This window comes from Aquila chrysaetos, chromosome 13 (assembly GCF_900496995.4).
Source record: "Aquila chrysaetos chrysaetos chromosome 13, bAquChr1.4, whole genome shotgun sequence".
In the NCBI taxonomy this organism is placed as follows: domain Eukaryota; kingdom Metazoa; phylum Chordata; class Aves; order Accipitriformes; family Accipitridae; genus Aquila; species Aquila chrysaetos.
Window position 1 is genome coordinate 41,744,786 of NC_044016.1, and position 25,568 is coordinate 41,770,353.

At 64.9% G+C, this 25,568-nt stretch overlaps 4 protein-coding genes and 1 long non-coding RNA gene across 13 annotated transcripts in view; all 5 read left to right on the top strand.

Moving 5' to 3' along the window:
* Positions 1-10,099, top strand: part of OGDH (oxoglutarate dehydrogenase) — a 35,542-nt gene extending 25,443 nt beyond the window's left edge. For 7 of the 8 annotated variants that reach the window (XM_030034885.2, XM_030034887.2, XM_030034884.2 and 4 more), the window contains 17 exons: positions 216-362; positions 844-934; positions 1,911-2,090; positions 3,209-3,337; positions 3,852-4,031; positions 4,395-4,547; positions 5,229-5,331; positions 5,550-5,678; positions 6,610-6,760; positions 6,856-6,983; positions 7,067-7,245; positions 7,422-7,493; positions 7,977-8,099; positions 8,686-8,758; positions 9,384-9,547; positions 9,629-9,783; positions 9,871-10,099. In XM_030034885.2, coding sequence (XP_029890745.1) covers positions 216-362; positions 844-934; positions 1,911-2,090; positions 3,209-3,337; positions 3,852-4,031; positions 4,395-4,547; positions 5,229-5,331; positions 5,550-5,678; positions 6,610-6,760; positions 6,856-6,983; positions 7,067-7,245; positions 7,422-7,493; positions 7,977-8,099; positions 8,686-8,758; positions 9,384-9,547; positions 9,629-9,783; positions 9,871-9,991 — 2,278 coding nt within the window. In that variant the 3' untranslated portion in view covers positions 9,992-10,099. Of the gene's footprint in view, positions 1-215; positions 363-843; positions 935-995; positions 1,244-1,910; positions 2,091-3,208; positions 3,338-3,851; positions 4,032-4,394; positions 4,548-5,228; positions 5,332-5,549; positions 5,679-6,609; positions 6,761-6,855; positions 6,984-7,066; positions 7,246-7,421; positions 7,494-7,976; positions 8,100-8,685; positions 8,759-9,383; positions 9,548-9,628; positions 9,784-9,870 lie in introns of those variants that run through there. The other variant, XM_030034889.2, reaches the window with a different exon arrangement.
* Positions 10,100-11,231: 1,132 nt separating this feature from the next.
* Positions 11,232-18,143, top strand: ZMIZ2 (zinc finger MIZ-type containing 2). Its single transcript, XM_030035945.2, is given in 20 exon segments — positions 11,232-11,351; positions 12,297-12,421; positions 12,509-12,623; positions 12,714-12,916; positions 13,001-13,193; positions 13,274-13,528; positions 13,612-13,785; positions 13,879-13,944; positions 14,021-14,192; positions 14,860-15,004; positions 15,500-15,710; positions 15,803-15,908; positions 16,081-16,238; positions 16,325-16,392; positions 16,488-16,556; positions 16,654-16,898; positions 16,989-17,038; positions 17,040-17,165; positions 17,278-17,496; positions 17,616-18,143. Coding segments are annotated over 19 exon segments (2,733 nt in total). The 5' UTR covers positions 11,232-11,351; positions 12,297-12,371; the 3' UTR covers positions 17,724-18,143.
* An 806-nt stretch (positions 18,144-18,949) lies between these two features.
* PPIA (peptidylprolyl isomerase A) lies at positions 18,950-21,432 on the top strand. Its single transcript, XM_030035896.2, has 5 exons — positions 18,950-19,106; positions 20,378-20,408; positions 20,517-20,605; positions 20,804-20,976; positions 21,115-21,432. The coding sequence occupies exons 1-5, from the start codon at positions 19,038-19,040 to the stop codon at positions 21,248-21,250; spliced, it is 498 nt and encodes a 165-aa protein (XP_029891756.1). The 5' UTR covers positions 18,950-19,037; the 3' UTR covers positions 21,251-21,432.
* Positions 21,433-22,451: 1,019 nt separating this feature from the next.
* Positions 22,452-25,392, top strand: LOC121233756. The gene is made up of 3 exons (XR_005933852.1): positions 22,452-22,513; positions 22,681-22,794; positions 25,380-25,392. It is a non-coding gene; the product is annotated as an uncharacterized LOC121233756 (long non-coding RNA).
* On the top strand, positions 22,984-25,557 carry LOC115350338. Of its 2 annotated transcripts, none has more exons than XM_030035895.1 (2): positions 22,984-24,459; positions 24,499-25,557. In XM_030035895.1, exons 1-2 carry the CDS (start codon positions 24,034-24,036, stop codon positions 24,958-24,960), a joined length of 888 nt encoding a protein of 295 aa, XP_029891755.1. In that variant the 5' UTR covers positions 22,984-24,033; the 3' UTR covers positions 24,961-25,557. The 2 variants fall into 2 exon arrangements, with proteins under 2 accessions (XP_029891755.1, XP_029891754.1); XM_030035894.1 differs by having other exon boundaries at positions 22,984-24,452; positions 24,492-25,557.
* Positions 25,558-25,568: the final 11 nt, after the last annotated feature.

The window sequence follows — 25,568 nt, forward strand, 5'->3', positions numbered from 1 at the left end:
GGTTTAAGTGCAGCACAGTGATGGGGTGGGGGAGTGGCCAGCTGGGCTCTGCAGGAGGGTACAGGGGTGACCGGGAAGGCTGTCAGGCTGCTGCGTGATGCCTGCTTGCGCATCACTTGGTGCTGTGGCTCCCTCACTGTGGTCTCCATCCTTTCTCTGGTTTCTGACCGCAGCTGTAGCCCTGGCACTGATCCCTCTCTCCCTTTGCCTTCCAGGTTTGAGGAGTTTCTCCATCGGAAGTGGTCTTCAGAGAAGCGTTTTGGTCTGGAGGGCTGTGAAGTGCTGATCCCAGCCTTAAAGACCATCATTGATAAGTCGAGTGAGAAGGGAGTGGATTATGTTATCATGGGGATGCCCCACAGGTAACTCTGCCTCTCTCCACGGCGGTGCTTGGGGCGTGGAGGAGGGGGATGCTGCTGGGGTTCGGTACTGGAGGGCACACTGGTTTTTGCCATCATCTAACTGGTCTTGGCTGGTAGGGCACCTTAGCTGGAGAGCTCAGGCCTTGGCTGCTATCCGCTCATCATGGTGTTTTCAGCTTCAGCTCGTTTGTAAATTCATCTGGAGAGGGGTCATGGCTTGAGTGACAGAGCTGGAATCCCAGAGCAGGATTCGGCCTGCCTGCTCTGGGGCAGCTGTCGGGATGCAGTGGCGGCCAGTCCATCTCCAGGCTGAGGTCTGCAGTCTCTTTGGGACTCCCCTCCCCGGGTGACCCTACAGCTGTCGGAGGAGGTGTGGGGTTGTTGCACCGCCTCTGCATGATGGGGGGGAATAGCAGGTCACTGTTGGCACTTGATGCCCAGCTGGCACTGCTGGTTGCCAACAATGGTCTTGCTTTTGCAGGGGACGCCTGAATGTTCTCGCCAATGTGATCAGGAAAGAGCTGGAGCAGATCTTCTGCCAGTTCGACTCCAAGCTGGAAGCTGCTGATGAGGCGAGTCTCCTCCTCTGCCCGTAGCAGGTTGCTGTTGGCTGTCCCTATGCGGTCCCTGAAGGCCGTGGCCATGCAGCGAGCTGGATTGTGCCACTGCGTGTGCTGTCACTCTGTGGCATCAGCGTTGCAAGGATTTCCACGTTGCACGCGCACCCGTGCGACTGAAGCCTTCATGCCGATGCCAGTGTTGGTCTGTCCTTGCCTGTCCTGGGGGTGACGTGTGCCCTGGCCGCTGCCAGTGTCTCCAGCGCAGGCTGGTCGGTCAGCAGCTCTCCATGGGTGTAAAGCAGCCTTGGGGTGAATGACGAGGTGAGGGGAAGGCGGCCAGGAACAGAGGTTGGCTTGTACCCTTGCAGCAGCCCCTGGTCCCCATACGGGGCCCTAAAGCAGCTCCAAAAGCCCCGAGGCTCAAATCATTTGTGCCACAGGCTCTGTCACTGTGATGCAATTGTGCTCCAAAGCTTCCGGCATCATAAGCTGGGGTGATTCGGCTTTTGGAGAGCTGGGCTGGGCTGGCTTTATCCTGCCATTCCCTTCAGGTGGGGTTTCAAGGTGAGCAAGCAGCAGCCTGGGGCATCGAGGTGCCCCCACTGGGAGCTGCGGCATGTCTTAAGGGGTGCCAGGGATGGCTGTACTGCCGCAGCGCAGTCAGAGTTCGGATGAGCATTACCTGTTTTCCAGTGTCTTCCCCAAACCCAAAACACTTGATTCTTCCCTTGCACCAAGAACCTTACCTAGATGGGCTTGATGCATATCTGAGGTTTCTTGGCGGTTTGGCACCTGGAACTGGCTGCTTTGGCTTTGCTGGCTGCCAGGTCAGCTCCTAAAGCGAGTGCCTGCTGCTTTCTGCCAGTCCCTCCAGAAAACGCCCCATTCTTCCAGCCCTTGGGGTCAATGCTGCCCTGCCTCAAGTCTCCTTCCATGCCCCAAAAGCTGCTCGCATTCCTGGGGGTGACTCTCCTCTCCCTTCCATCAGGGCTCCGGTGATGTGAAGTACCACCTGGGAATGTACCACCGGCGGATTAACCGCGTCACTGACAGGAACATCACCCTTTCCTTGGTGGCAAATCCTTCTCACTTGGAGGCGGCTGATCCTGTTGTTCAAGGCAAGACTAAAGCGGAGCAGTTTTACTGCGGGGACACGGAAGGGAAGAAGGTGAGTGGTGCTGAGATGCCCACAGTGAAGTGGCCTGAGCTGGACAGGTTTTGGTGGGAGGCAGGCTAGTGGGAAAGTGAAGAAACCCAGCTCGTTTTTGTTTGCTGTGGCCTTTCCCCTTCTGTCACACTGCTATTACCCTGACTTTGCTACCCCATCCTTCCCTGCTGTCTTTGGGGATAACTTCGGTAGGAGCTTACCCACCCCGGGTTCCCATTGCTGCTTCCTCCATCTCTGAATGCCCGGCTTAGTTGGGCTGTGGGGAGCGGCAGACACCCAAACCCCTGGTTGGAAAGCAGGGAAATGAAGGATGCTCTGGTAAGCTAACCCAAGCATCACAGCTCAGGGGGCTCAGCAGTAGGAGCCTCAAGCTGAAGGATCTCAATATGACCAGGGACAATGATTTCTGGGGCTGGGAAAGCTGGAGCTGGCAGCAGGAGCTAGCTCTCTGTACCCAGGTGGGATAGCAGGTGGGGAACAGGCTGCGGCGGGGGTTTATTTGTGGTCTGATTCATCGCAGACCTGTCTCCAACACCAAGAATTGGAAGGGTGAGATCAAAAGTGCTTCCCTTCCTCCTACACCGCAAAGGCTGGATATAAATAGACAAACTCTGTCCTCGTCTGACAGGCGGCATCCTCAGCCAGCCCCTGGGTATGATAGCAAAATAACATCACTGAAGCTGGAGCAAGCTCCCAGCCCGGCTCCTGCCTGAAGGTGGTCTGGGGTGAAAGCGTGGGAGAAAGGGACATTTTTCTCATCTTCCCCCAGTTAAGAAAAAGGCTTTGCTTTGAGATGTATGCGTTTGGGAATGGGACTTGCCTCCCACTCGCTGCGTGCCGGGTGTCATCCCGCTGCCCGATCGAGGCGCCATGAGTGTGCTGCCCTTGCGTGGGGAGAGAACTGCCGGCCACAGCCTTCTCCCTGGTGGTTGTGTCAGCAATGGCCGGCTCTGCTCCGATCCCCTGAGAAAGCATTGGATGTGTTGATGAGCTGCTCTCCGTCCTTTCTGGGATGCTGAAGGCTCATGGGGATAAGACTTGGGCCCTTTCCTGGTGGCTGCCCCTGCCTGCCATCCCTGCAGACCCCCTGCTGACCACCGTGGCTTCACGTCTCCCAGGTGATGTCCATCCTCCTGCATGGAGATGCCGCTTTCGCAGGGCAGGGCATTGTGTATGAGACGTTCCACTTGAGCGACCTGCCATCCTACACCACCCACGGCACCGTCCACGTCGTGGTGAACAACCAGGTGAGGAGTAAATCTCCTGTGTCCATGGGGGTCCCTTGCAGACCAGCCTCTGCAGGCTCAGGTCTGGATGGTAGCTGGCAGCAGGCAGTAGCTGTTTCCCAGCCAATGTTCCTGGCATAAGCCATAATCCTGAGGTTAGCAGGGGGTACTTTATACCCAGCTGCTCAATGGTAGCAGCTTTTGAGTCCAGCCTGGCGCAGAGGTGGTGCAACCTGATGCTTGGCATGTGAGATCATGCAGGGCTGCTCCGTTCTGCCCCTGCATAAACCAGAGACATTTCACTGGAACCAGCCCATCCCCGCGGGTGCAGAGGGATGACGGCTTAGGCGCAGGGACCGGGATGGGCTGCAGTGCCTGGGGCGCAGGAGGCAGGCAAGTTGTGCTATAACTGAGCAGCGCAGCTGTGGGGGAACACCCAGCTCGGCTGCAGCAGCTGAGCTGCCCTTGAAGCTGCATGTACCGCTTTCCAAATCCTTACCATTGTGCTGGTCCTGTTCCCTCTCACCCGCTACAGATAGGTTTCACAACAGACCCCCGGATGGCCCGCTCCTCCCCGTACCCGACCGATGTTGCTCGTGTGGTGAACGCACCCATTTTCCATGTCAACGCAGATGACCCGGAGGCTGTTGTCTACGTGTGCAATGTGGCGGCAGAGTGGCGAAGCACCTTCCATAAGGATGTGGTGGTGGATTTGGTAAGATGCGTGGCGTGAGGCTTTATCCTAAAGCTGTGGCTCTGCTGTGGATGCTCACCGATACCTCTCGGGGTGTATTTTCTGAAAGCTGAGGTTTCTCTTCAGGGCTTGTCTGGCCCTTTTGACATGAGGGGAGGGAGGAGGTGGTGTAAAGCAAGGCAATGAGGCTGTAATAGCACTTGGAGAGGTGACACTGTCTCTGTATGGAGCCTACCCTCGCTGCCGGCATTGGGGAGGGCACGCTTGGGTCTCTCCTGGGCTGTTTTGGACCCTTCCTAGCACAGAGACCCAGGTACCTCCAACTGCTTTCGAAGCCGTGGGTTGCAAGCAGCTGCTTTCAAAGGCTCTTTCCCTTCCCAACAGGTTTGTTACAGGCGCAATGGTCACAATGAGATGGATGAACCCATGTTCACACAACCCCTGATGTACAAACAGATCCGGAAACAGAAGCCGGTGCTGCAGAAATACGCAGAGCTGCTGATTTCACAGGGGGTGGTAAATCAGCTGGAGTATGAGGTACTGTCCCCTGGGGCCTGGGAGGAAAACTGTGGGCAGCATCTCTGGGGAATACTACTTGTTTGGTTCAGACCTGGGTGTGAACGATGTGATGGGGCCCGTCTCTGCTTGTGCTTGTCACCTAAAGGTGGCAGAGCTGTGCTAGGGTTGGGCGAGAGCTGCAGACCTGGCAGTGACGGGGTTAGGAGCCGAGGCTCGTCCTTGGACTGTGCCAGCTTTGAACAGCACAGGAACATATAGTTCAAGGATTGCCCTGTGATCAGTGCAGCAGTGCAGCAGTCGGCCACTGTGGCGTGGCAGGGACCCATGGGAGAGTTGGGCTCTGCAGCACTCGGGCTTGCTGTGGCCTGGGGGTATCCAGGGCAGGTCCCCCGCCCCGGCTGCTGCCCTGGCAGCAAGCGCGGCAGCAGCTCTGCCAGCTCTTCCTTGCCCTGGTACCACTTCGCAGCATCTTTAGGGTTGAATGCAAGTTGTTGGTTCGGACGGCAGCAGAGCTGTCCCTTGGGGGACAGGGGCCTCCAGCAGCAGCTCTGCTCTCTAAGGCTGAGCTGCGTGGCCCTGGGGCTCCCCTGCTGTGGGGAGCAGCTGTGCCCTCCAGCACCCCCCTTGCAAGCTCACCCTGAGATCCCCAGGCTTGGCAGCCTTGCTAATGCTTTTCCTCCTCCTGGTTCTGCCTTTTAGGAGGAAATTGCCAAGTACGATAAGATCTGCGAGGAGGCCCATGCGAGATCCAAGGATGAAAAGATCTTGCACATCAAGCACTGGCTGGACTCACCCTGGCCTGGTAATTCGTCAGCGATGTTTTGGAGGTCCCTAGCAAAGAGCCTGGCTTCTCTAGAGCCGTAGTGGCTATTTTCCAGTAAAACAGCCTGGTGGGGAGGTGGGGTGGTGCTCTCTGCTCCTGGCATCCCCACCCTTGCTTGAGGGTGTCCGTGACCTGAGCTCTTCACACAGAGCCGGGCATCGCTCCCACAACACGGTGGACTGCTCCTCCTCCTACAGGTTTCTTCACTCTGGATGGCCAACCCCGGAGCATGACCTGCCCTTCCACCGGTCTGAATGAAGAGGACTTGATGCACATCGGTCAAGTGGCCAGCTCGGTGCCGGTGGAGGATTTCACTATCCATGGAGGTAGGAGCTTGTGGAAGCTATGCAGACTGGATGTTTGTTCTAGAGAAGATGTGGGATAGAGCTGGAATGTGGCCTGGAAGGAAGGGACCTTTTACAGTGCTCTGATATGTGCAGCCAGCAGGTCGAGGGAAGGGATTCTCCCCCTCTCTTCCGCTCTCCTGAGACCCCACCTGAAGCACTGCATCCAGCTCTGGGGTCCCCAGCGCAAGAAAGACATGGACCTGTTGGAGCGGGCCCAGAGGAGGCCACAAAAATGATGCCAGGGCTGGAACACCTCTCCTGTGCAGAAAGGCTGAGAGAGTTGGGGGTGTTCCACCTGGAGAAGAGAAGGCTCTGGGGAGACCTTAACTGCAGCCTTTCAGTATATGATGGGGACTTCTGAGAAAGGCGCAGAGAGACTTTTTACCAGGGCCTGTAGCGACAGGACAAGGGGCAACTGTTTTAAAGTGAAAGAGGGTAGGTTTAGATTGGACATAAGGAAGAAATGGTTTACGCTGAGGGTGGTGAGACACTGGAAGAGGTTGTCCAGAGAAGCTGTGAATGCCCCATCATTTTAAGTGTTCAGAGTCAGGTTCAGGGGGCTTTGAGCAACCTGGTCTAGTAGAAGATGTCCCTGCTGATGGCGGGGGGGTGGGACTAGGTGATCTCTGAAGGTCCCTTCCAACCCAAACCCTTCCGTGAGTCTATGAGAATTACTTCATGAGGGAGCTGTGGTTAAGGGAAGTGAACCAAGGAGTAGCTCTTCTTCAGAGCTGATCCTTCCCTGCAGTCCTGATTCCTCGTCCCTGGTTCATCCTTTCGGCAGAGGTGGATCCGTTCCTCTTCCCCCGGGCATTTGCAGTCTATCAGTTCGTGGGCAGGTTGTGGGACAAACACGGTGTCGCTGGAGCTCCCTCCCACGCCAGCTACGAACCGGCTTCTGTCCTGGCAGGTTTAAGCCGTATTCTGAAAACCCGTGGGGAGATGGTGAAGAACCGGACGGTGGACTGGGCCCTGGCAGAGTACATGGCGTTTGGCTCCCTGCTCAAAGAGGGCATCCACATCCGCCTGAGTGGCCAGGATGTTGAGAGGGGGACATTCAGGTAAAGCCGTGCTTTTGGTGGCTGTAAAGGCGATTCCAGCCTTTCCAGAAGGGAGCTGAAGGGTGATGATGGAGTAACGCTTTCCCCTCTTCCAGCCATCGCCACCATGTCCTGCATGATCAGAACGTGGACAAGAGGACCTGTATCCCCATGAACCACCTCTGGCCCAACCAGGCTCCTTACACCGTCTGCAACAGCTCTCTGTCAGAGTACGGCGTCCTTGGTGAGTGAAGAGGTCTGCGCCTGCTGCCTGGGGGTGAGGCCACTCTGGGAGGATAACCCCCTCGCTTCTCTCCCATCCCTCAGGATTTGAGCTGGGCTTCGCCATGGCCAGCCCCAACGCCCTGGTGCTTTGGGAAGCCCAATTTGGGGACTTCCACAACACCGCTCAGTGCATAATCGACCAGTTCATCTGTCCCGGGCAGGCCAAGTGGGTCAGGCAGAACGGCATCGTCCTGCTCCTTCCCCACGGCATGGAGGGCATGGTAAGGAGCCCCAAGCTCGTGGGCACCCAGGGGTGCCCATTGCCTGGACTGCACCAGATGCAAAGCTGAGGGCAGCAGCCGGAGGTAGCACTGCTTGTGGCATAGCAGTGCCCAGCATGGGCTTCTCGCGCCAGCCTTGTCCCCTGCTCACTCTCCCCCCTGCTTGGTCCCTGCAGGGTCCCGAACACTCCTCCGCCCGCCCGGAGCGATTCTTGCAGATGTGCAACGATGATCCCGACGTCTTCCCTGTGAGTGGCAGCCGCGCTGAGCTCAGCCCAGCTCCCCTGTGTCCTGGATCCAACTGCTGCTTTGAAATGGGGAGGGGGGCAATAACACCCCTGTGGGCTCAGCGCAGCACTGCGGTCAGAGCGGGTGTCATGAAGCTGGTAGCAGGAGGCATGGGATGCCCTGGGCTCGTGCTGCAGCTGGGAGGGTTTGGGGTAAGGGGCTGAACCCAGTGCCCAGGCTGCACCTCCACTGCCCCTGGGGCTGCTGCACAACATGAGGCAGAGGTGGCCCCGAACGTGGTATGGGAGGGGGTTGCTGGCTGCTCTAAGGTGGGGGGCGCAGGCCTGCAGCCTCTCCCAGGTCTCTGTGGGTCTCCATGTGCTCTGGAGGGGGAGGGGAGGGAGGGAGGGCTGGGTGTCGCTCTTCTCCCCACTGCCGGAGCTGCGAGGCCAAGGGGCACCTTGTGTTTCTTGAAATCCCCTCGACCACGCTCGCTGAGGCAGAAACTGGACGACTTCGACGTGCGCCAGCTCTACGACTGCAACTGGATTGTCGTGAACTGCTCCACTCCGGCCAACTTCTTCCATGTCCTCCGGCGCCAGATCCTCCTGCCCTTCCGCAAACCGGTCAGTGCCGGCAGCTCTGCGCCCGGCTCAGTGCCAAGGCAGGGCAGCCCCGTGCCCCTGCCAAGCCTGGGGATGGGACTCTGGGCGGGCTTGTTCTTGCACCTCGGCAGCAAACACAGGCAGTTTGCCTCTGCCTGGGCCAAGGACCTCTTGGTGCTCAGGGCTGGTTCGGTACATGACGCGCTGCTGGCTGGCTCGTGCAGGCTGGGGTGGCTGCAACCCCTTCCTGCGCTCTGCAGGGAGGTCAGAGACGTTGGGGCCAGCGGACATCGGTAAATAACCCGGGCCAGCTGCTTGTCTTCAGTTCCAGCCATGGGGCAGGCAGGTCCCTGGCAGCACCTCAGCCTGTTCCCCAGGGGAAATCCAGACTGGGAAAGCTGGTGCTGTTGGAAACCAGTGCCCAATCTGGTAGAGCCTGGCAGCCAAGTGAGGAGCAAATTTCTTGCTGCTGCTCCTGTGCTCAGGCAGGGGAGGGCAGGCAGGAGGGGCGGCAGGAGGGGCAGGTCGGTCCTCCGGCCTTTGCTTGCAGGGGAGGTGTTTCTGGCGAGGCTGACTGCCTTGCTCTGCCTCTTCTTCCCCCCTCCAGCTGATAATCTTCACTCCAAAGTCGCTGCTGCGCCACCCCGAAGCCCGCTCCAGCTTCGATGACATGCTGCCAGGTACAAGCAGCGTGGAGGCGTCTGTTTTCCCCTCTGTGCCGCTCTGTGGGATGAAGGGTGAAGGGCAGGAGACGGCCTCGGGTAAAGTCCGCCTGGCAGCAGCCTCCCCATGCCAAAGAGCGGCTGAGTGAGGCTGACGCCACCGGCATCGGGGCATCGCAGATAGTCTATGTGGGGAGCTCTGTGCTGGCATGGCATGCAGGCTGCCTTCCTCCCTCCCTGCTCCCCTCCAGTGCTGAGGCGGCATGTTCATCCCCGCCCTGGCCGGGGTGCGCCAGCCGCAACCATCTACCCGGCAAATTGGAGCCACCCCTCATTAGTGCCGAGTCTGGCACCCTGGAGAGATGTGGCTCAGCTTTCTAGGCTTTGCCATGGCGCTTCCACCATCAGCAGCCACTTCCCGCTGGAGTGGCGCAGACGGGGTTTGGCAGCCCTGAGTCCCACAGAGCCATGATGGTTTGTACTGGGAGCCAGACCCAGTACCGGCTGGTCTGGCTCTGCCTCTCGGGTTTGCCTGCCCAGGCTGGGGTCCCAGGAGGGGCTGGCATGGGATGCGGGTGCAGGCAGCTCCTGGCGCGGTGCCTGGGGCTGCTGCAGGTGACGGTGCCGTCCTCTCCCTTGGCAGGCACCCACTTCCTCCGCGTCATCCCCGATGGCGGCCCAGCGGCCCAGAGCCCTGAGCAGGTGAAGCGGGTGCTGTTCTGCACTGGCAAGGTCTACTATGACCTGACCCGTGAGCGCAAGGCTCGGCAGATGGAGGCCGACGTGGCCATCACCAGGGTGGAGCAGGTGAGCAGGGTCCGGGTCGCCTCCGAGCCCGTAGGCTTGGGGTGTTGTGGCCCCCATGACACTGTTCTGTGTCCCCCGCAGCTCTCCCCATTCCCCTTCGACCTCCTCCAGCAGGAAGCAGAGAAGTACCCGGCTGCTGAGCTGGTGTGGTGCCAGGAGGAGCACAAGAACCAGGGCTACTACGACTACGTCAAACCCCGGCTCCGCACCACCATCAACCGCGCCAAGCCCGTGTGGTAGGGACTTGGGGGGTCGCCGTGATGCTGGGGGGGGGGCTCTGTGGGGTGCAGACCCCCCCTCACCTCCCACCTTCTCCCCCGCAGGTACGCAGGGCGAGAGCCAGCGGCTGCCCCTGCTACCGGCAACAAGAAAACGCACCTGACAGAGCTGCAGCGGCTCCTCGATACGGCCTTCAACCTCGACGCCTTCAAGGACCTGGCCTAAGTGCCAGCCCGGCGGCGGCAGCATGCTCCCGTCCGTCTATCTGTCCATCTGTCTGTCCCTCGCTCACCTCCCCCCTCCTTCCTTAACTACAGACCTTGTAAAACCCCACACTGGCGCCTGGAGTCCTTGTCTGGCTTGGGCCGGGGCCAGCATTGGTGCGGCCGCGCCAGTGGGTGAGAGGGGCCGGGAGCTGCCCCCTCTCCCCCCCCCCGCCAGGAGCGGCTGGTCCGTGGGGTGCTGTTCTGGGGGGGTCTAGTGCAGTAGGTCCAGCCCCCTCCTAGCTGCTCCCACGCTGGTCTCGCACTTGCCCTTGCAGCCACTGCCTCTCTCGGGAGATGGGCTGGCCACGCAGGACCCAGGCAGCTCTGGGGGTGCTGCCCCCCCGCCTGAGACACACACCCCCCCCGCTCCTCCACCTTCCACAGCACCCATGGGGTGGTTTCCCTCCAGCTCTGCCTGCCACCCCCCCCCCTCGAGCCCCCGCAGCCGCTGGGCCGGTGCTGGGGGCCGTGTCCTCCCCTGGGGGGTGCGGGGGGGTGACCCCCGGCCGGGGCGCGTGTTCACCGGTACCTGTCACCACCGGGGCCTTCGCCCGGCGGGGTGGCCGCACGCACTCCGCCCGCCCCCGCCCCCCACGGGTGCTTGCACACGCATGTGCAGCCTCTGGGGGGGGGGGGGGGGGCGGTGCACGCCCCCGCCGCTGTGTCGTGCTGTCGCACACCGGTCGCGCATCGTGTCCCTGGCAGGTGGTGGCGCAGGCGCGCGCGCAGCCCTCGGCCCCGCCTCTGCTGTCACACACGCCTGTCACACCCCCCCTTCGCCCCTGCGGGCGCAGTCACGCACCGCGTCGCACCTGCTCACGCGCTGGTTGTCGCACGCTCGGTCGCACACGACCCCCCCCCCGCACCGTGTCACGCGCGCCCCCTCGCACACGCACAGCCCTTCGTACCGCCCCACCCCAGCACTGCCGCACACTCGCCCCCCCCCCCCCCGCCCCGGCTTCACTCTCCCGCTCGGTGCTCGGCTGCCCGCGCCTGGCGGGGCGGGGCGGGGCGGGGCAGGGCGGCCCGTGCATACTGATGAGCTCGCGGCCCCATTGTGCGCGGCGGTGGCGGCGGCGGCGGCGCGCGCTCGGCTCGGCTCGGCTCGGCCCGGCCCGGTTCGGCCCGGCTCGGCCCCGCGCGCCCCGCCCCGCCCCGCCCCGCCCCCGCGCGCCCCGCCCCGCCCCACCCCACCCCCCCCCCCCCGCGCCGGCCGCCGCCATGGAGCCGGGGCCGCGCGCGGGCTGAAAATCCCGCGCAGCTTCCGCGCAGCCGCGCGCGCCCGGCGCCGCCAGGGCCATTTTGGGCCGCTCGCGACGGTGAGTGCGGGCAGCGCCGGGGCGGGCGGGGACGGGCAGGGACGGGCAGCGCCGCGCCGGGCGGGTCCCTGCGCGCAGCCCCGCGCCGCGGCTGAAAATGGCCCCGCGGGCCCCCCACCCGACTCCGCGCGCCGTGCCCGGGGGCGGCGGGGGCGGTTGCCATGGCAATGCGGGGGGGGCGGGCGGCCGGCCCGGCCCGGCCCGGCCCCGGGGCCTGTCCCCGCGGTGCCACCGGGCCCGCGGCCGGGAAGGGGGAAGGGGGCGGCGGTGGGTGCCCGGGGCTGGTGGCACCTCCTGGGGGGGCAGGGGCAGGCCCGGCTCGGCGCGGGTGCAGTCCCCCCCCCCGCTCTTCCCCGTGGGCGGCTCCGTCCCTGCCGCCCCCCCGCGGGGCCGGAGGGAACCGAAAGCGCTGGGGTGACCCCGCGGGCCCCCGCTGCCGGCCCGAGCTGGAAATACCCCGGGCGGCTCCCGGCCGGGTGCGGGGGGAGATGCTGGGGCGGGGGGCCGCGTCCTCCCCGCCCCCCCGGTCTCGCCCCGGAAAGTCCCCGTGGTTCCCCCCACCCGCGGCCGTGGGGGAATGCCCGCGGCCCCGGGGCGGGCGGGCGGGGGGGACCGTGTGTGTGTGTGTGTGTGTGTGTGTGTGTGTGTGTGTGTCTGTGGTCTGTGCCCGCGGGGATTTTTTGGGGGCCGGGGTGGCGCTTCCTGGGGGACCGCGGACCCTCCCCCCTCTTCCCCCTCCCCACCCAACGGTGGGGGCGGGCGCGTGCCGGCCGGCTCCCCGTGCCAGGCCCGGGCAGGACGCCAAGTCCCGGTGCCGGAGGCCGGGCGGGGGCCGCGTGGGCTCCGGGCCTCCCCCCATCCCCGGCCTCGGCCCCGCCGGGGTCCCCGGTCCCCTCCCTGGGGGATGGCCGCCCCCTCACCCGCCGTCTCCTCTGCCTCCCGCAGCCCCGGTGACGGTGACGCCGTCCCGCAGTGCCCGCCGCGGCCTCGGAGGACCCAGCCTGCGCCCGCCCGCCGCCGATGAACTCCATGAACCCCATGAAACCCTCCCTGCCGCCCACGCCCCACGGGTGAGCCCCGGCACCCCGGGGCTGCACCCGGCCGCCCGGGCCTGTGGCCTCCGTCCTTCGTCTTAATTAATTTGTTTTTCTTTCTAGTGATGGTTCATTTGCATACGAGGCTGTTCCTTGGCAACCGAGCACCAATCAGCCAGCGGGATCCCTCTCCGTGGTAACCACCGTCTGGGGTGTCAGCAACACCTCCCAGAGCCAGGTACCCGCAGCATCCTTGTCCCCCACCCCGGGGACCCCCCCACAAACGGGCACAGCTGCACCCTGCCTGACACGCTGCCCCCCCTCCCAGGTTTTTGGCAGCCCCATGGGCCCCGGGGGGAGCAGCTCCAGCACTCCGCTGTTGCCTGGCATGGCCGGCACCGGCTCGGGCATAAGTTCGCCGCCGTTCCTGCCGCAGCAGCCCTTTGCTGAGGGAGCGCCCGGGAAAGGCTACGTGCAGCCGGGCGTCTATAGCCGCAGTGCCTACCCCGGCGGGCCAGGCTTCGCTGCCAGGTAAGACACCCCCCCGCCCCTGTCCTGGGGCGCGTCCCGCCACAGGGCCACCGCACGCCCCTTCTCCGCCTCTCTGTTCTCCAGCTACGCCGGCAGCCCCGGCGCACCCGGCGCTATGGGGCTCCCCTCGCATGCCGGCCGGCCCCCTGCCGACTTCACCCAGGCAGCTGCTGCTGCTGCCGTCGCCGCCGCCGCTGCCACAGCCACGGCCACGGCTACGGCGACAGTGGCAGCACTGCAAGAGAAGCAGAGCCAGGAGCTGAGCCAGTACGGCACGGTAAGAGCCCAGCCGCGGCAGAGCCAAGGAGCTGGCGGCCACCCCCACCCCGCTGTGACCCCCCTCTCTCCCCGCTGCAGATGGGTGCAGGGCAGCCCTTCAGCAGCCAGTTCCTGCCCCATGCCGGACCCCGCGGCCCAACCGGCCTGAGCCCTGCTGGCATGGCGGGTGTCATGGCTCCCTCCGGCGTCTCCCCTGTGAGCATGAGCCCTGCGCGGGCGCCCGGCGCCGGCCCCCTGTACGGTGGGCAGCGGATGCCCCAGCATGCCTACCCTGGCCCCCCTCCGAGCCAGCAGCTCCCCCGCCAGGGCCTCAAGCGGGCATACTCTAACGAGGTGAGCATCTGCACCGGTGGGGACCGTGGCGTGCTGGGACCCTCTTCCCCTGCCGGTGCTGACCCCCCCCCCCGGCCCCGCAGGGATACCCGGCGCAGCAGTACCTCCAGGGCGGGCAGTACGCTCCGGCCGGTGCCCAGTATGCCTCCAGCGCCCCCCAGCCCTCTGCTCCATCCCCCTCCTACCCTGGCCACAGGCTGCAGCAGGGCATGGGCCAGTACCTCTCCACCTCGGGCAACTCCGGACCCTATTACAAGGTACTGTGGGCGGACAGCAGGCACGGGGTGGGGGGGGGCCGGGTGTCTGCCATCCCCTGGTGCCAGTCCCCGGCAACATTCCTCCTCCTGCAGCCGGCTGACCAGTTCAACGGGCAGAGCACCGGCTTCGGCACCTACAGCCAGGCGGCCGTCAACGGGGTGAGTCCCGGCACTGGGTGGGGTGGGGCGCAATGCTGGCCTGGCTGGGCGCTGAGGGTGCGTGGTGCCTCCGCAGCCGGGCCGGTCGCTGCCGGGGTACCCCAGCTCGCCGCTGGCCGGGAACCCCACGCCACCCATGACGCCGGGCAGCGGCATCCCCCCCTACACGTCCCCGGGTCAGGATGTCAAGTCTCCCTTCCTGCCGGACATGAAGCCTAGTGTCACCTCCCTGCACCCATCGCCCTCGGGTAGGTGCTTCCGGCGTGGTTGGGGGGCTGCCGGGGCCGGGGGGCACATCGCAGAGACACCCCCCCCTTTCCATGCCCCTGGTCCCCAGTGTCGGCCCCACTGCTGGCAGCCTGGTGGCCATTGCCCCTTTAAAGAGCAGGGTGCTGTGGGGAGGTAGCTAAGGAAAAGGGAGGGGCTTCAGCAAAGGGGGCGTGGTCACTGCCAAGGTTTCACGGCGGCTGGGGGGGGTTCAAAGGCACTGCCCAATGAGAGGGGAGGTTGAGGCAGTGGGAAGAGCTTCCTGTGAAGGGGGCAGGACTGTGAGTGGTGGGGCGGGCTTCAACCAGAGGAGTGGTGGCTTTGGTGGGAGGAGCTTCTGCTGTAAGGCTGGGGCCTCCTCGAGTGGGAGGGGCTTGTCTGTGGAGGGGTACTGGAGGGGAGGGGCCTCCAGGGGGAGGGGCTTCCTGCATGGATGGGGGTGTGGCTGTCTGTAGTGGGTGGGGCTTCTGGCATAGGGGCGGGGCTGTCTAGTGGGAGGAGCATCCTGCATGGGGTGGGGTGCCCTGGAGTGGGAGGAGCCTCCTTATGGGGGCGGGGCTTCCTGCAGGGTGAGTTCTTAAGCAGTGGGTTGGGCTTGCCGGGGCGCGGCCGGGGCACTGGGGTCCCTGCTGACGGCGTCCTCGGCAGGGCCGGCCCCCGGGGAGGAGCTGCGGCTGACCTTCCCGGTGCGGGACGGCGTGGTGCTGGAGCCCTTCCGCCTGCAGCACAACTTGGCTGTCAGCAACCATGTCTTCCAGCTGCGCGACTCCGTCTACAAGACCCTCATGATGAGGTGGGGGCGGCGGGGGGGCAGGGGGCCGCACGGCACGGCGTCATACGGTGCTGCTTGGTGTGGCGCTGCACAGCATGGCGTGGCACAGTGCAGTACGGCACGGTATGGAGTCGTGCTGCGCAGTGTGGGTTGTCGCAGCACAGCGCTGTGTGGTGTGGCGGTACGTGGCGTGGCTTGGTGCAGTGCCGTACTGTGTCGCGGCTCAGCATGGCACAGTGCTGGTTGCGTGGTGGTATAGGGCCATGGCTTGGCACCGCATGGTGCTGTACGGCACGGTGGTACGTGGTGGGGCTTGGCACGGCACGGCATGGTGCTGTGCGCTGCAGTGGTACCCATGTGCGGTTTGTTATGATGCTGTATGGCGCAGTGATACGCGGCGTGGCTTGGCACAGCATGGTGCTGTACGGCACGGCACGGTGGTACCCGGTGCAGTGGCTTGCGTGTGGGCACAGCCCCTACCCGCACCCCTGCCCACACCCCTGCCCGCCCCGCCAGGCCTGACCTGGAGCTGCAGTTCAAGTGCTACCACCACGAGGACCGGCAGATGAACACCAACTGGCCGGCCTCCGTGCAGGTGAGCGTCAATGCCACGCCGCTCACCATCGAGCGCGGCGACAACAAGACCTCCCACAAACCGCTCTACCTGAAGCACGTCTGCCAGCCCGGCAGAAACACCATCCAGATCACCGTCACCGCCTGCTGCTGCGTGAGTCACCGGGAGGGTCCCGGGGTGGTGGTGGTGGTGGGGTGGGGGCAGTGGCTGGGGCCGTGGCTCAGCCCCTCCCTGTCTCTCCACAGTCCCATCTCTTCGTCCTGCAGCTGGTGCACCGGCCCTCGGTGCGCTCAGTGCTGCAGGGTCTCATCAAGAAGCGCCTGCTGCCTGCCGAGCACTGCATCACCAAAAGTGAGCGCCGTGGCTGGCACCCCCGGCCTGCTGGGTCCTGGGGGATGGGGGGCTGCAGCATGGTGGGGGTAATGGGGCACCATGCCCAGCCACCACCACGGTGCCACCCCCATCCCGGCGTCCCCATTCTGACCCTCTGTGCCCCTCACCCCCTCCACCCCCGCCCCCCCAGTCAAGCGCAACTTCAGCAGCGGGACCATCCCGGGGACCCCGGGGCCCAACGGCGAGGACGGTGTGGAGCAGACGGCCATCAAGGTGTCCCTCAAGTGCCCCATCACCTTCCGGAGGATTCAGCTCCCGGCCAGGGGCCATGACTGCCGGCACATACAGGTAGGGGTGGTGGTGGCAGGGGGCTGGGGGGTGTCCCCCACCCCGTGTGTCCCCCCTGCCGGCTCAGCCGCCGCTCTCCCCCACAGTGCTTCGACCTGGAGTCCTACCTGCAGCTCAACTGTGAGAGGGGGACATGGCGGTGTCCTGTCTGCAAGTGAGTGGTGTCCAGCAGGGCTGTGCCTCGGTTTCCCTGCCTGCGGGGGGCAGGGGTGGGTTCCCTGCCCTCACCCTGCCTCTCCTTGCCTGCAGTAAGACTGCCCTGCTGGAGGGGCTGGAGGTGGACCAGTATATGCTGGGCATCCTGATCTACATCCAGAAGTAAGTGTCCCTGCTCTATCTGTCCCTGGCTGGCACTGTGTTACTCCCAGGGGGCCGTGCAGCCAACCCGCCCCCCCTGCTATCCTGCCACCCCCAGCTCGGAGCACGAGGAGATCACCATCGACCCGACCTGCAGCTGGAAACCCGTCCCGGTCAAACCCGACATCCACGTCAAGGAGGAGCCGGAGGGGCCGGCGCTGAAGCGGTGCCGGACCCTCAGTCCTACGCACATGGTGCTGCCCAACATCATGGAGATGATTGCGGCCCTGGGGCCTGGCTCCACACCCTTCCCGGCACTGCCACCACCAGTGGCGGGTGCCGCTGCTGACTATGGCGCCTCGGGTATGGGGGGACACGTGGGGGACAGGGACAGGCCGTGTCCATGTCATTACCCCCCCCCCCCCCCCCCAACCGCCTCCTTTCCTCCCACAGGTTCCAGCTTTCCGGGACCCGGGGGCTTCCCAGAGCCATTCCCCCCCCCCTGGCGCCCCTGGCACGCCGACGCTGAGTGACTTCACGCCGGGACCTCCCCCCATCTCCTACCAGTCTGACATCCCCGGCAGCCTCCTGGCCCCCGAGAAGCCCCCCGCACCCCCTCTCCCCGCACAGGTCAGCTGGGCTGTGGGTGGGGGGCTCCCCCCCAGCCCCCACATCTCCCCGTCGGGGGACGAGGGGGATCCCGGTGGTGGGAGGGTCTCACTGCTGCGCTCTCCCCCCACAGCTGCCCCCACCGGGGCGGATGGAGCCGTCCCACACCCCAGTGCAACCGGGGCTGCACAACGCCCCCCCGGGCAGCCAGCCAGCACAGCCCCTGCACCACCGGAGCGCGCCGGCACGGCCCCCTCTGGGACCCCCCGGCCCAGCACACACCACCGACCTCACCTTCCCCCCCGCGCCCGGCATGGCTGGGACGGGTGACGCGTCAGAGCCTGCCCTCGACGTGAGTACCCCGGGGGGGGGTGGCTGGGGGTCCGGCTGCTGGTTCGGGACCCCGGCCGCTGTGGGGTGGGTGGGGAGGAGCTGGGGGGGGGGCCGGTCGTCACACGCTGCCGCCCCCAGCTCCTGCCTGAGCTGACGAACCCCGACGAGCTGCTCTCCTACCTGGGCCCCCCTGACCTCCCCAGCAGCAGCAACGATGACCTCCTCTCCCTCTTCGAGAACAACTGAGCCATCCGAACCCCGAACCCCCCCCCCCCGAACCCCCCCACTCCATTACGGGGCCGGGGGGTGCAGTGCTGCCGTGCCCCTGCCTGCCGCAGAGCCGGGACCCCCGCCCCTGCAACAAGGGGGCTTCCCCTGAAGGGACGCGATGGGATGGACAAACGGATGGGCTCGGCCCCCCCCCATAAGCACAAGGCTGTACATAGTGTAGAAACACTACTGCCCTCCCCCCAACACCCCCCCCGTATTTAAAGGCAAGTGCATCGCTGCGGGGCTGGCCCGTGCCCCCTGTATAAATGTGCATACGCTGCTTCCCCTTGTAACATACGCGCCCGGCTGGGGGGTGTGGGGCTCGCCCCCCCCCCCCCCCCCCGCCGTCGATCTCCCTGTACCGTCTCCTTATCGCTATTAAAGGATTTCGTTTCGGCGGGGCTCACGCGTCGCTGGGCAGGGTTCGCACTCCCCTCCCCTCCCCCCCGCGTCTCCTCCCCGCCTTCGCTCCTTAGTCACCCGGCTGGGGGGCTGCCCCCACGCTCCCCCCCCCCAGCCCTCCCCGAGCAGGGGGTCGCGGGTGGGTGGCTGGCGGGATCCCGCCCCCTCCCCAGGGCGGCTGCGGCCAAGCCGGGCGGTGAGCCCTGCCCGCCGCCGTCAATCATTAACCGCGGGCAGGGCAGGCCCCGAGCAGCGTGGCGGGGGGTGGCCTTGCCCGGGGGTGGGGGGGGATGTCCTTGTGGGGCTTCTCCAAGGCGGGAGCGGGGCCCAGCTCCGGCGTGGGGCTGCCCGGGCCCGGCTCTAGACCCACGGCATGGGGCAGGGCGCCCCAAAGAGAGGCCGCAGCTCCTGGACCCGCACGCCCCGGATCACAGGGCTGCTGCTAACCTTCGCCCAGCCCCGCTGCCACCCTCCGGCCCTGGAACTGCCCCGCACCGCGGCCCGGCCCTGCCCCACATCTCTCGGCCTCAGCCCGGCGCACCGGCCCCACACGAGCCGCCCCCCGCCTCCGCCTCCCGCGCCGGCCCCATCCCCCCGCCTCCACCCACCCCGCAGGCACTGCGCATGCGCGCCCCGCCCTGCCCAGCGCGAGACCCGCGCGCCCCCCACCCCCGCCTTTTTTTTCCTTCCCCCCTTTCAAACGCGGCGCCGCCGATTGGTCGTCCGCCCCGCCACTCCGCCACAAACCCAGCGGCCGTTGGCCGGCGCCGTGGGGGAGGCGGGCCCTCCCCGGCCCTATATAAAGGGCGGCGGGTAGCCCTTCTCCTTCTGCTGCGCCGCGCCCGCCGCCCGGAGTAGTCGTCGTCGCCGCCCCGCTCCCGCCCTGCCATGGCCAACCCCGTCGTCTTCTTCGACATCGCCGCCAGCGGCGAACCCCTGGGCCGCGTCACCTTCGAGGTGGGGGGTGGTGGGGTGGCTTCCGGGGGGGGGGGGGGGGGGGGGCGCGGCGGCGGTGAGGGAGAGGGGGGCTGCCGCCATTTCCTCGCTGGGGCGCGCGGGGCCGCTGTGGGGGGAGGGGCGGTGGGCACTACGCCTGCGCAGCCGGGGGTGGGGGGCGGCGGGGGGCCCGCGCCGCTTCCACGTGGCCGCGGCTCCCCGCGGGGGGTGGCTCCCCCGGCGGCGGCGGCGGCGGCGGGTGGTGGTGGGGGGGAACAAAGCAGCCGGCGCAGCCCCCGGCCCCACCGCCCCCGCCCCGGGCTGAGCGCGGCGGAGGATGCGGCGCGGTGCCAGCTCAGGGCGTGCCGCCGCCCGCGGGGAGCCCCGCTACCGCCGCAACGCGTGTCACGCCGCTCGGCCGGCGGGCAGCCCGGGCCCGTTAGCGCCGACCTCGCCGCTGGGGAGGCTCCGCGCCACACCGGTGCGGGGCGGTGGGGGGGGTGGCCGTGGTGGCTGCTTCTGCTGCCGGATCGGGGCCGCGGCTGCTCGCGCCGCCATTTTGTCCCAGTCCCCCCCCGAACGGGGCTGCCCCTCGGCGGGCAGTAGCAGCCCCCGGAGTCGCCTGGTGCATCGGAGCGAGGCGCGCCCCCCCCCTCCCCCCGGGAGATGCTTCTGGGGCGCCCATTGTGCTCCCGGGTCTCGGAAGGCCGGCGGGGAGCGAGAGCGGCGGCAAGCCGATGGCCATAGGATTGTCACTGCTAAGGGAAAGCATTTAGCGCCCCGCGAAGCGGGCAACCAGGGGTGTGAAGCATCTCTGGCACGGCCACGGACCGCGCTCCAGGAATCGCTGTGCTGCGGCTGTCGCAGAGCGCGTTCCCTGCCTGGCAGCGCCTCACCGTGCAGATGGCTGCTCGACGCCCAAAATCCTCCTGGAGTAATTGGGAGGTGGCGTGCGCTCTGACTGGGAAGGCTCGAGTCAAATAGGTTTTTAATTTAATCCCAGCCTGCGGAACGAACGCGCATCTGCCCTGCTGATGAGACGTGTGGCATATTTAAACTCGTTTGGCTGCTGTGTCTGTTAGTTAAGTTTCCAGATGCCTCCAGATGAAAGCTTAAGGTGGGGAGTGCTCTGCGGCCACAGGCGCTGCTGGGATCCACCTCCTGGAGGGGGTCCCTGGGCTCCAAGCAGTGAGGGAGGGGGCATCCCCCCAGGGTTGGGGATGCTGCCTGGGGGCAATGGCAGTGGCCGGTCTTCACCCCAGCCTGACTAACAGCCTCTCTTCTCTTTACAGCTGTTTGCAGACAAGGTCCCCAAGACAGCAGGTTGGTAAAGCAGCACTGTGGCCACACTGCGGCTGCGCCAAACCCTAATGCGCTCCCTAACTCTGGGCAAAACGAGCCGTTGACCGTGGTTTTCCTCTTCCTTTGCAGAAAACTTCCGTGCCCTGAGCACTGGCGAGAAGGGATTTGGCTACAAGGGGTCCTGCTTCCACAGAATCATTCCTGGATTCATGTGCCAGGTGTGTGGCACTTCCGCCGCAGCAGGGAGGTGGGCGGGTGAGGAGATGGTGGCGCTTGCGTGGGTTTCAGAGTTGGGTGCTGGCAGATTTGGGGTGGGAAGGCGGCTCTGCCTCCTGCTTACAGTCTCTGCAGGGCCGTTGCGTGTGGTTCCAGAGTCTTTTCCTGCGCCCGTGACCCGAAATGCCATTTCTTCACAGGGTGGCGACTTCACACGCCACAACGGCACTGGCGGCAAATCCATCTATGGGGAGAAGTTCCCCGATGAGAACTTCATCCTGAAGCACACAGGCCCTGGCATCCTGTCCATGGCCAATGCCGGCCCCAACACGAACGGTTCCCAGTTCTTCATCTGCACTGCCAAGACTGAATGGTGAGTCGGGGGCTGCAGGAGGGCGAGCTCAGGGGTCCCTGGCACCCACCCTGGTGGGGAGGTGACACGCCAGGCCTGGTGCTGACATCCCCACATGGGGACGGCAGGTGCCAACCGTGACCGGTGCTTCTCCTGCAGGTTGGATGGCAAGCATGTTGTCTTCGGCCGTGTCAAGGAGGGGATGAATGTGGTGGAGGCCATGGAGCGCTGTGGCTCCAAAGATGGCAAAACAAGCAAGAAGATCACCATTACCGACTGTGGGCAGCTCTCATAAACCCTCCTCTCAACAACTGACCGTTCCTTCGGCAGCCTGGGCACCGCACCCTGCTGCAGCTCGCCCTGTCCCACCCCGCTCCTGACTTACTGCTGCGTTTCTACTGGGTCTCAGCCCCATGTGCACGGTCCAGCTGGGCCGTGGTTACCTTTATGAGTCTAAATAAAATGAGTTAAACCACAGCGGCCCGCTTCTCTTCCTCCTTCCTGGGGGGTGGTGTGTGGGGCTGGTGGGCAAGGAAGGAGGGGGTGCTTGGGGTGGGGCACGAGGACCCCTGCACTGTGGCTATACCAGGTCCTCAGTAGGGTCCAGAGTGAACAGGTGTGGGCTGCTGGTTGTGGCACAGAGCTGATCCCTGGGGGCCTCAGTGCTGCAAATTGGGAAGAGACACCCCCCCTCCCACTCCCTGTTGTCTACCCACTGTTGTGCCACACGCCCCTGCTGTGGGGCTACAACACCCCCCTCTTGGACATGGGAGGGGTGGTGCTCCCCACCTTTGGGTGCCTTGTGGGTCTGGGTCAACAGGTGCCATTGGAGATGGCCGGACTGTGCTGGGAACGTGGGAATCCCAGTGGTCCCAGTAAGGGAGAGTCCAGGTCTGGGAGGATCGCAGTGCTCCCGGTTTAAGCAACCCGATTTGGGGGGAGCACTGTGGGGGATCCTAGTGGTCCCAGCTGGGGGTGTCCAGCTTTCTAAGATTCCCAGTCTGGCACAGTCCCAGTTGGGGGTGGGGTGGTCAGTGCTTCCAGCTCTAGGATGATCCCAGTGGCTCCAGTTTGAGGGTGCCTGGGTAGGGGCAGACTCCAGTACCCTGTGGGCCCAGCAAGACAGGGCCTGGCCCCCCACCCTCCTGTGGGGTGCACCCACAGTGCCTGCAGCGGCACTGCTGCCTGCACCCCCTGCCTGAAACTGCCTGTGCTGGTTGCTGCTGCCTGCACCTCTGCCTGTGTTGAGAGCTACAACTCCCTGCCTGCACCTGACGCTGAACACCCTTACCTGCATGCACCACCCCATAGGCCCCTCGCCCTGCGTGGGAGTGTCCGTGGTGGGGCCCATTTTGGAGCTGGGCTCTGGCATGGGTGAGGGTGAGGTGCCAGAGCTAGCGCCGAGCCCCGGTGCGGGCAGGGCTGTGAAAGGACTGCAAAGGAAAGGTGAAGAGCAGCGGCAGCTTTCCGGGCTGGCACCTTCCTTGCAGGAGAAGTAGCCGGACGTTTGGCGTTTTGGAAACAGGCTCTGCCGAGAACAGGAGTGATGAGATGTTGCGTCTCTGGGAAAGCATGGATCCACAGGGCGCTTGTGCCTGCGAATAGGCTGCAGAGGGAAGGAGGAGATCAGCAGCAGCTTTGAGAGCTGGCACCTTCCTTGTGGGAGAACTAGCCGGACGTCACCTATTTCGGAAGCAGGCACTGCCTCGAATGCTGAGCTGCCAGGTCTCTGGGAAAGCACGGATCTGCAGGGCTCTTGTGCCTGTGAATGGGCTGCACGGGGACGGTGAAGACCAGGAACAGCTTTCAGGGCTGGCACCTTCCTTGTGGGAGGCCGAGGTGGTGCGTGTCCTTTTGGGAGCTGGGCTCTCTTGAGGGCGAGGTGGTGGAGTACCGGCAGAAGTTGGTCCGGGCCCCCGCGGGAAGCCATTCTCTCCCGAATGGAGGCGACACGGGGGAAGCCTTTCTGTGCTGCACCGAGGCAGCAGGGGGAAGCCTTTCAGTGCTGTAAGGCGGAAGCTCGGGGGAAGCGATTCTGTGCTGCACCCAGGCAGGAGGGGGAAGCCTGTCGGTGTCGCACCGGGTCCCCGCGGCGGAAGCCTTCAAAGCGCCCGGGCGGCGGAGATGCAGGCTCCTCTTCGACCCTCCGATGTTTTCTCCTTCTCCTTCTGCAGCTCCGCGGGGTCAGAGGAGACCTCGCCCTTTCACATCTCCTGCGTCACGGCACTCAAGCTCCAGGCCGGGGGTCTGCCGGGTGCGGCAGCACGCCGTGCGCCCCGGGACCTCCTGTCAGGCTCGGGCCCAGGCCTTGCAGGGTGCTGGGTCCCTCTGGCATCTCTTCCTTGGCCTCCTTCGGGGTCTGAGGATCCATCAGGGACACTCCCAGAGCCCGGCTGAGCCAGGGTGCGGGGGAAGGCTCCCCACAGCTCTCCCTAACCCCTGGTGTAGCCCTTGCACTGGCAGACCCTGCAGGGAAGGATGCCTGTCTGCTGCACCACTAGCCTTCCCTGCGCCCCAGACACAGCCCTGGCACAGCCCCACCGGTGCTCCCTGGGAAGGGGCACATGAACGTCACTGAGCACCGCTTCCCTGGCAGCAAGACCAAGACTGACCTCTAGCCTGTAGCAGCGACTTCTGGACGTCAGGCCCGCCATCAGGCCCAGTTCTTCCTTTTGCTCTTGGATTTTCTTCATCAGGTCATGAGGCAAACAGCTCTCCTCTGGATGAAGGTTCTGATCGCAGCTCTGAGAGCAAACTACGTTGAACAGCGGGCATTAAATGCAGGCGTGCTGCGACGGGTTGATGGAGGGAGGAGGTCCGTGTTGCAGAACCTCCCAAATATCATCCCTTCAAAGAAAAAAGCGCAGGCAACGAGCAAAAGCAGACGCAGACTGACACACAAGTTACACTGAGCCAAACCAGAATATGCTCAGACCCTCACTCCTTTGGGACTGTTCAGCTGAGGGTTTCCCAGACTGGCCAATGGCCTGAAACTGGGGCAAAGCACTGCAATGTGACAAACGCCCAGAAAGTGAAGTTCTTGTTTGGCGAAGGCTGTATCACAGGCCTTCAGCTCCGATGGAGGTGAACAAACAGCACTGCCCTCCTCCCTGGCCTGGGGACCCTCGCCTGCCCCAGCCCCCCACCTCAGGGTGCTTCCAGCGTGGTGGCAGTAATGCTGGGGGACACCAACCCGTCCTGGTGGGGAGTGGCGATATCCCCCCTCTGGACCCCAGGAGGAAGCAGGATGGGGTGGTGGTGGTCCTCCCCCCCGGCTGCCAGAGAGTCCTGGGACCCTTCTCAGGAGAGACCTACAGAGACTTCAAAGGAGACTCTTCCAGAGAATCCCCTGAACAGTTGCCTAGAGGGTCCTCTGAAGGGTCCCCTGGAAAGTCTCCTGCTGTGCCCCCTGCAGAAGCCACTGCTGAGTCCCCTGGCCAGCCCCGCAGCTGCCCCCAGCCTCATCTGCCCCGCATGGTCCAACTGGTGGAGGAGGCGCTGCGGAGGCAGCCCTGAGGGGTTTCGAGCCGCTTGCAGCTGCCACCGGGCATCGTCTCCTGCCGGGTGGTGCCCAGATCGGGAGAGGGGGGCGGCAAGAAGGACAAGCGCCCTGCACCGGCCAGCACCCCCAGGATGCAAAAGACCTCCCCACGGGACAACATGCCACCCAAGAAGAAGATGATGGTGGTATGCTGGGTGGCAAAACACTCAAAAACCCTGTGGGAGGGGAAGCCGGACAGGGACGGTGTGGCAGTGGGCAGCAAGTGGGTGGCAGCAAGCGCAGGGCATCTGAGGACACCAATGTGCCCACCTTGGCGCTTGAGCGACCCAGAAGCCCTGGGAGTGCCAGGGGACAAAGGGGCCTGCGCCCGCCCATCCACCCCACCCACTGCTGATAGAGAAGGTGCAGAGCATGGATCCCTGCAATGTGCAACCCCAGGACAGGCCGCTGTGCAAAAAAGTCCAGGCCAAAATGCCGCAGGAGTTGGGGATGCCCCGCACTGACCTGAGGGCATGCTTGCGGAACTCCATCCGGAGTTTCCACCCACTGGGGCAAAGAGTGAAGGTGGTGGGGCTGGTGTGCCAACCACCCGACCTGGAGCCCCAAGCTGACCCTGCTGCGTCCCCAGGCCCCTGCTGGTGGCCCTGAGACCCAGTGTGGGGATGGCTGCCTCCAAGCCCCCGGCTGATGGCAAGAAGGAGATGGCACTGGCAGTGGCATCAAGCAGCAAGGTGTGCACCAGTATGGCCACCAAAGCCAAGCAGCCAAGCTGGCTGTGACTGTCGCCCACGGGGGCAAACCCCACAGGAGGGGCTGCCGCAGCAGCTCTGCATGCCGCCACAGCTGCTGCACCCTCCCACTGACTCCATGCTATCCCTCAGGCCCTGGGGGTGGCCTTATGGCTGTGGCCACCCCGCTGGAGGAGCGGGACGAGTCGATGCCCGTCACTCCCGAGCTTGCTGTCTATCCCAGTGTCCTGCTCCCCATCCCTTGCTTTTTCTCTGTATCCCATTTTCTTGCTCCCTGTCCCTCACATGTTTTCTGTATCCCTCACGCCTTCCTCCTGCCCTTCCTTCCCCATGCCCTCCCGCCTCTGGCCTGCTGTTTGTCT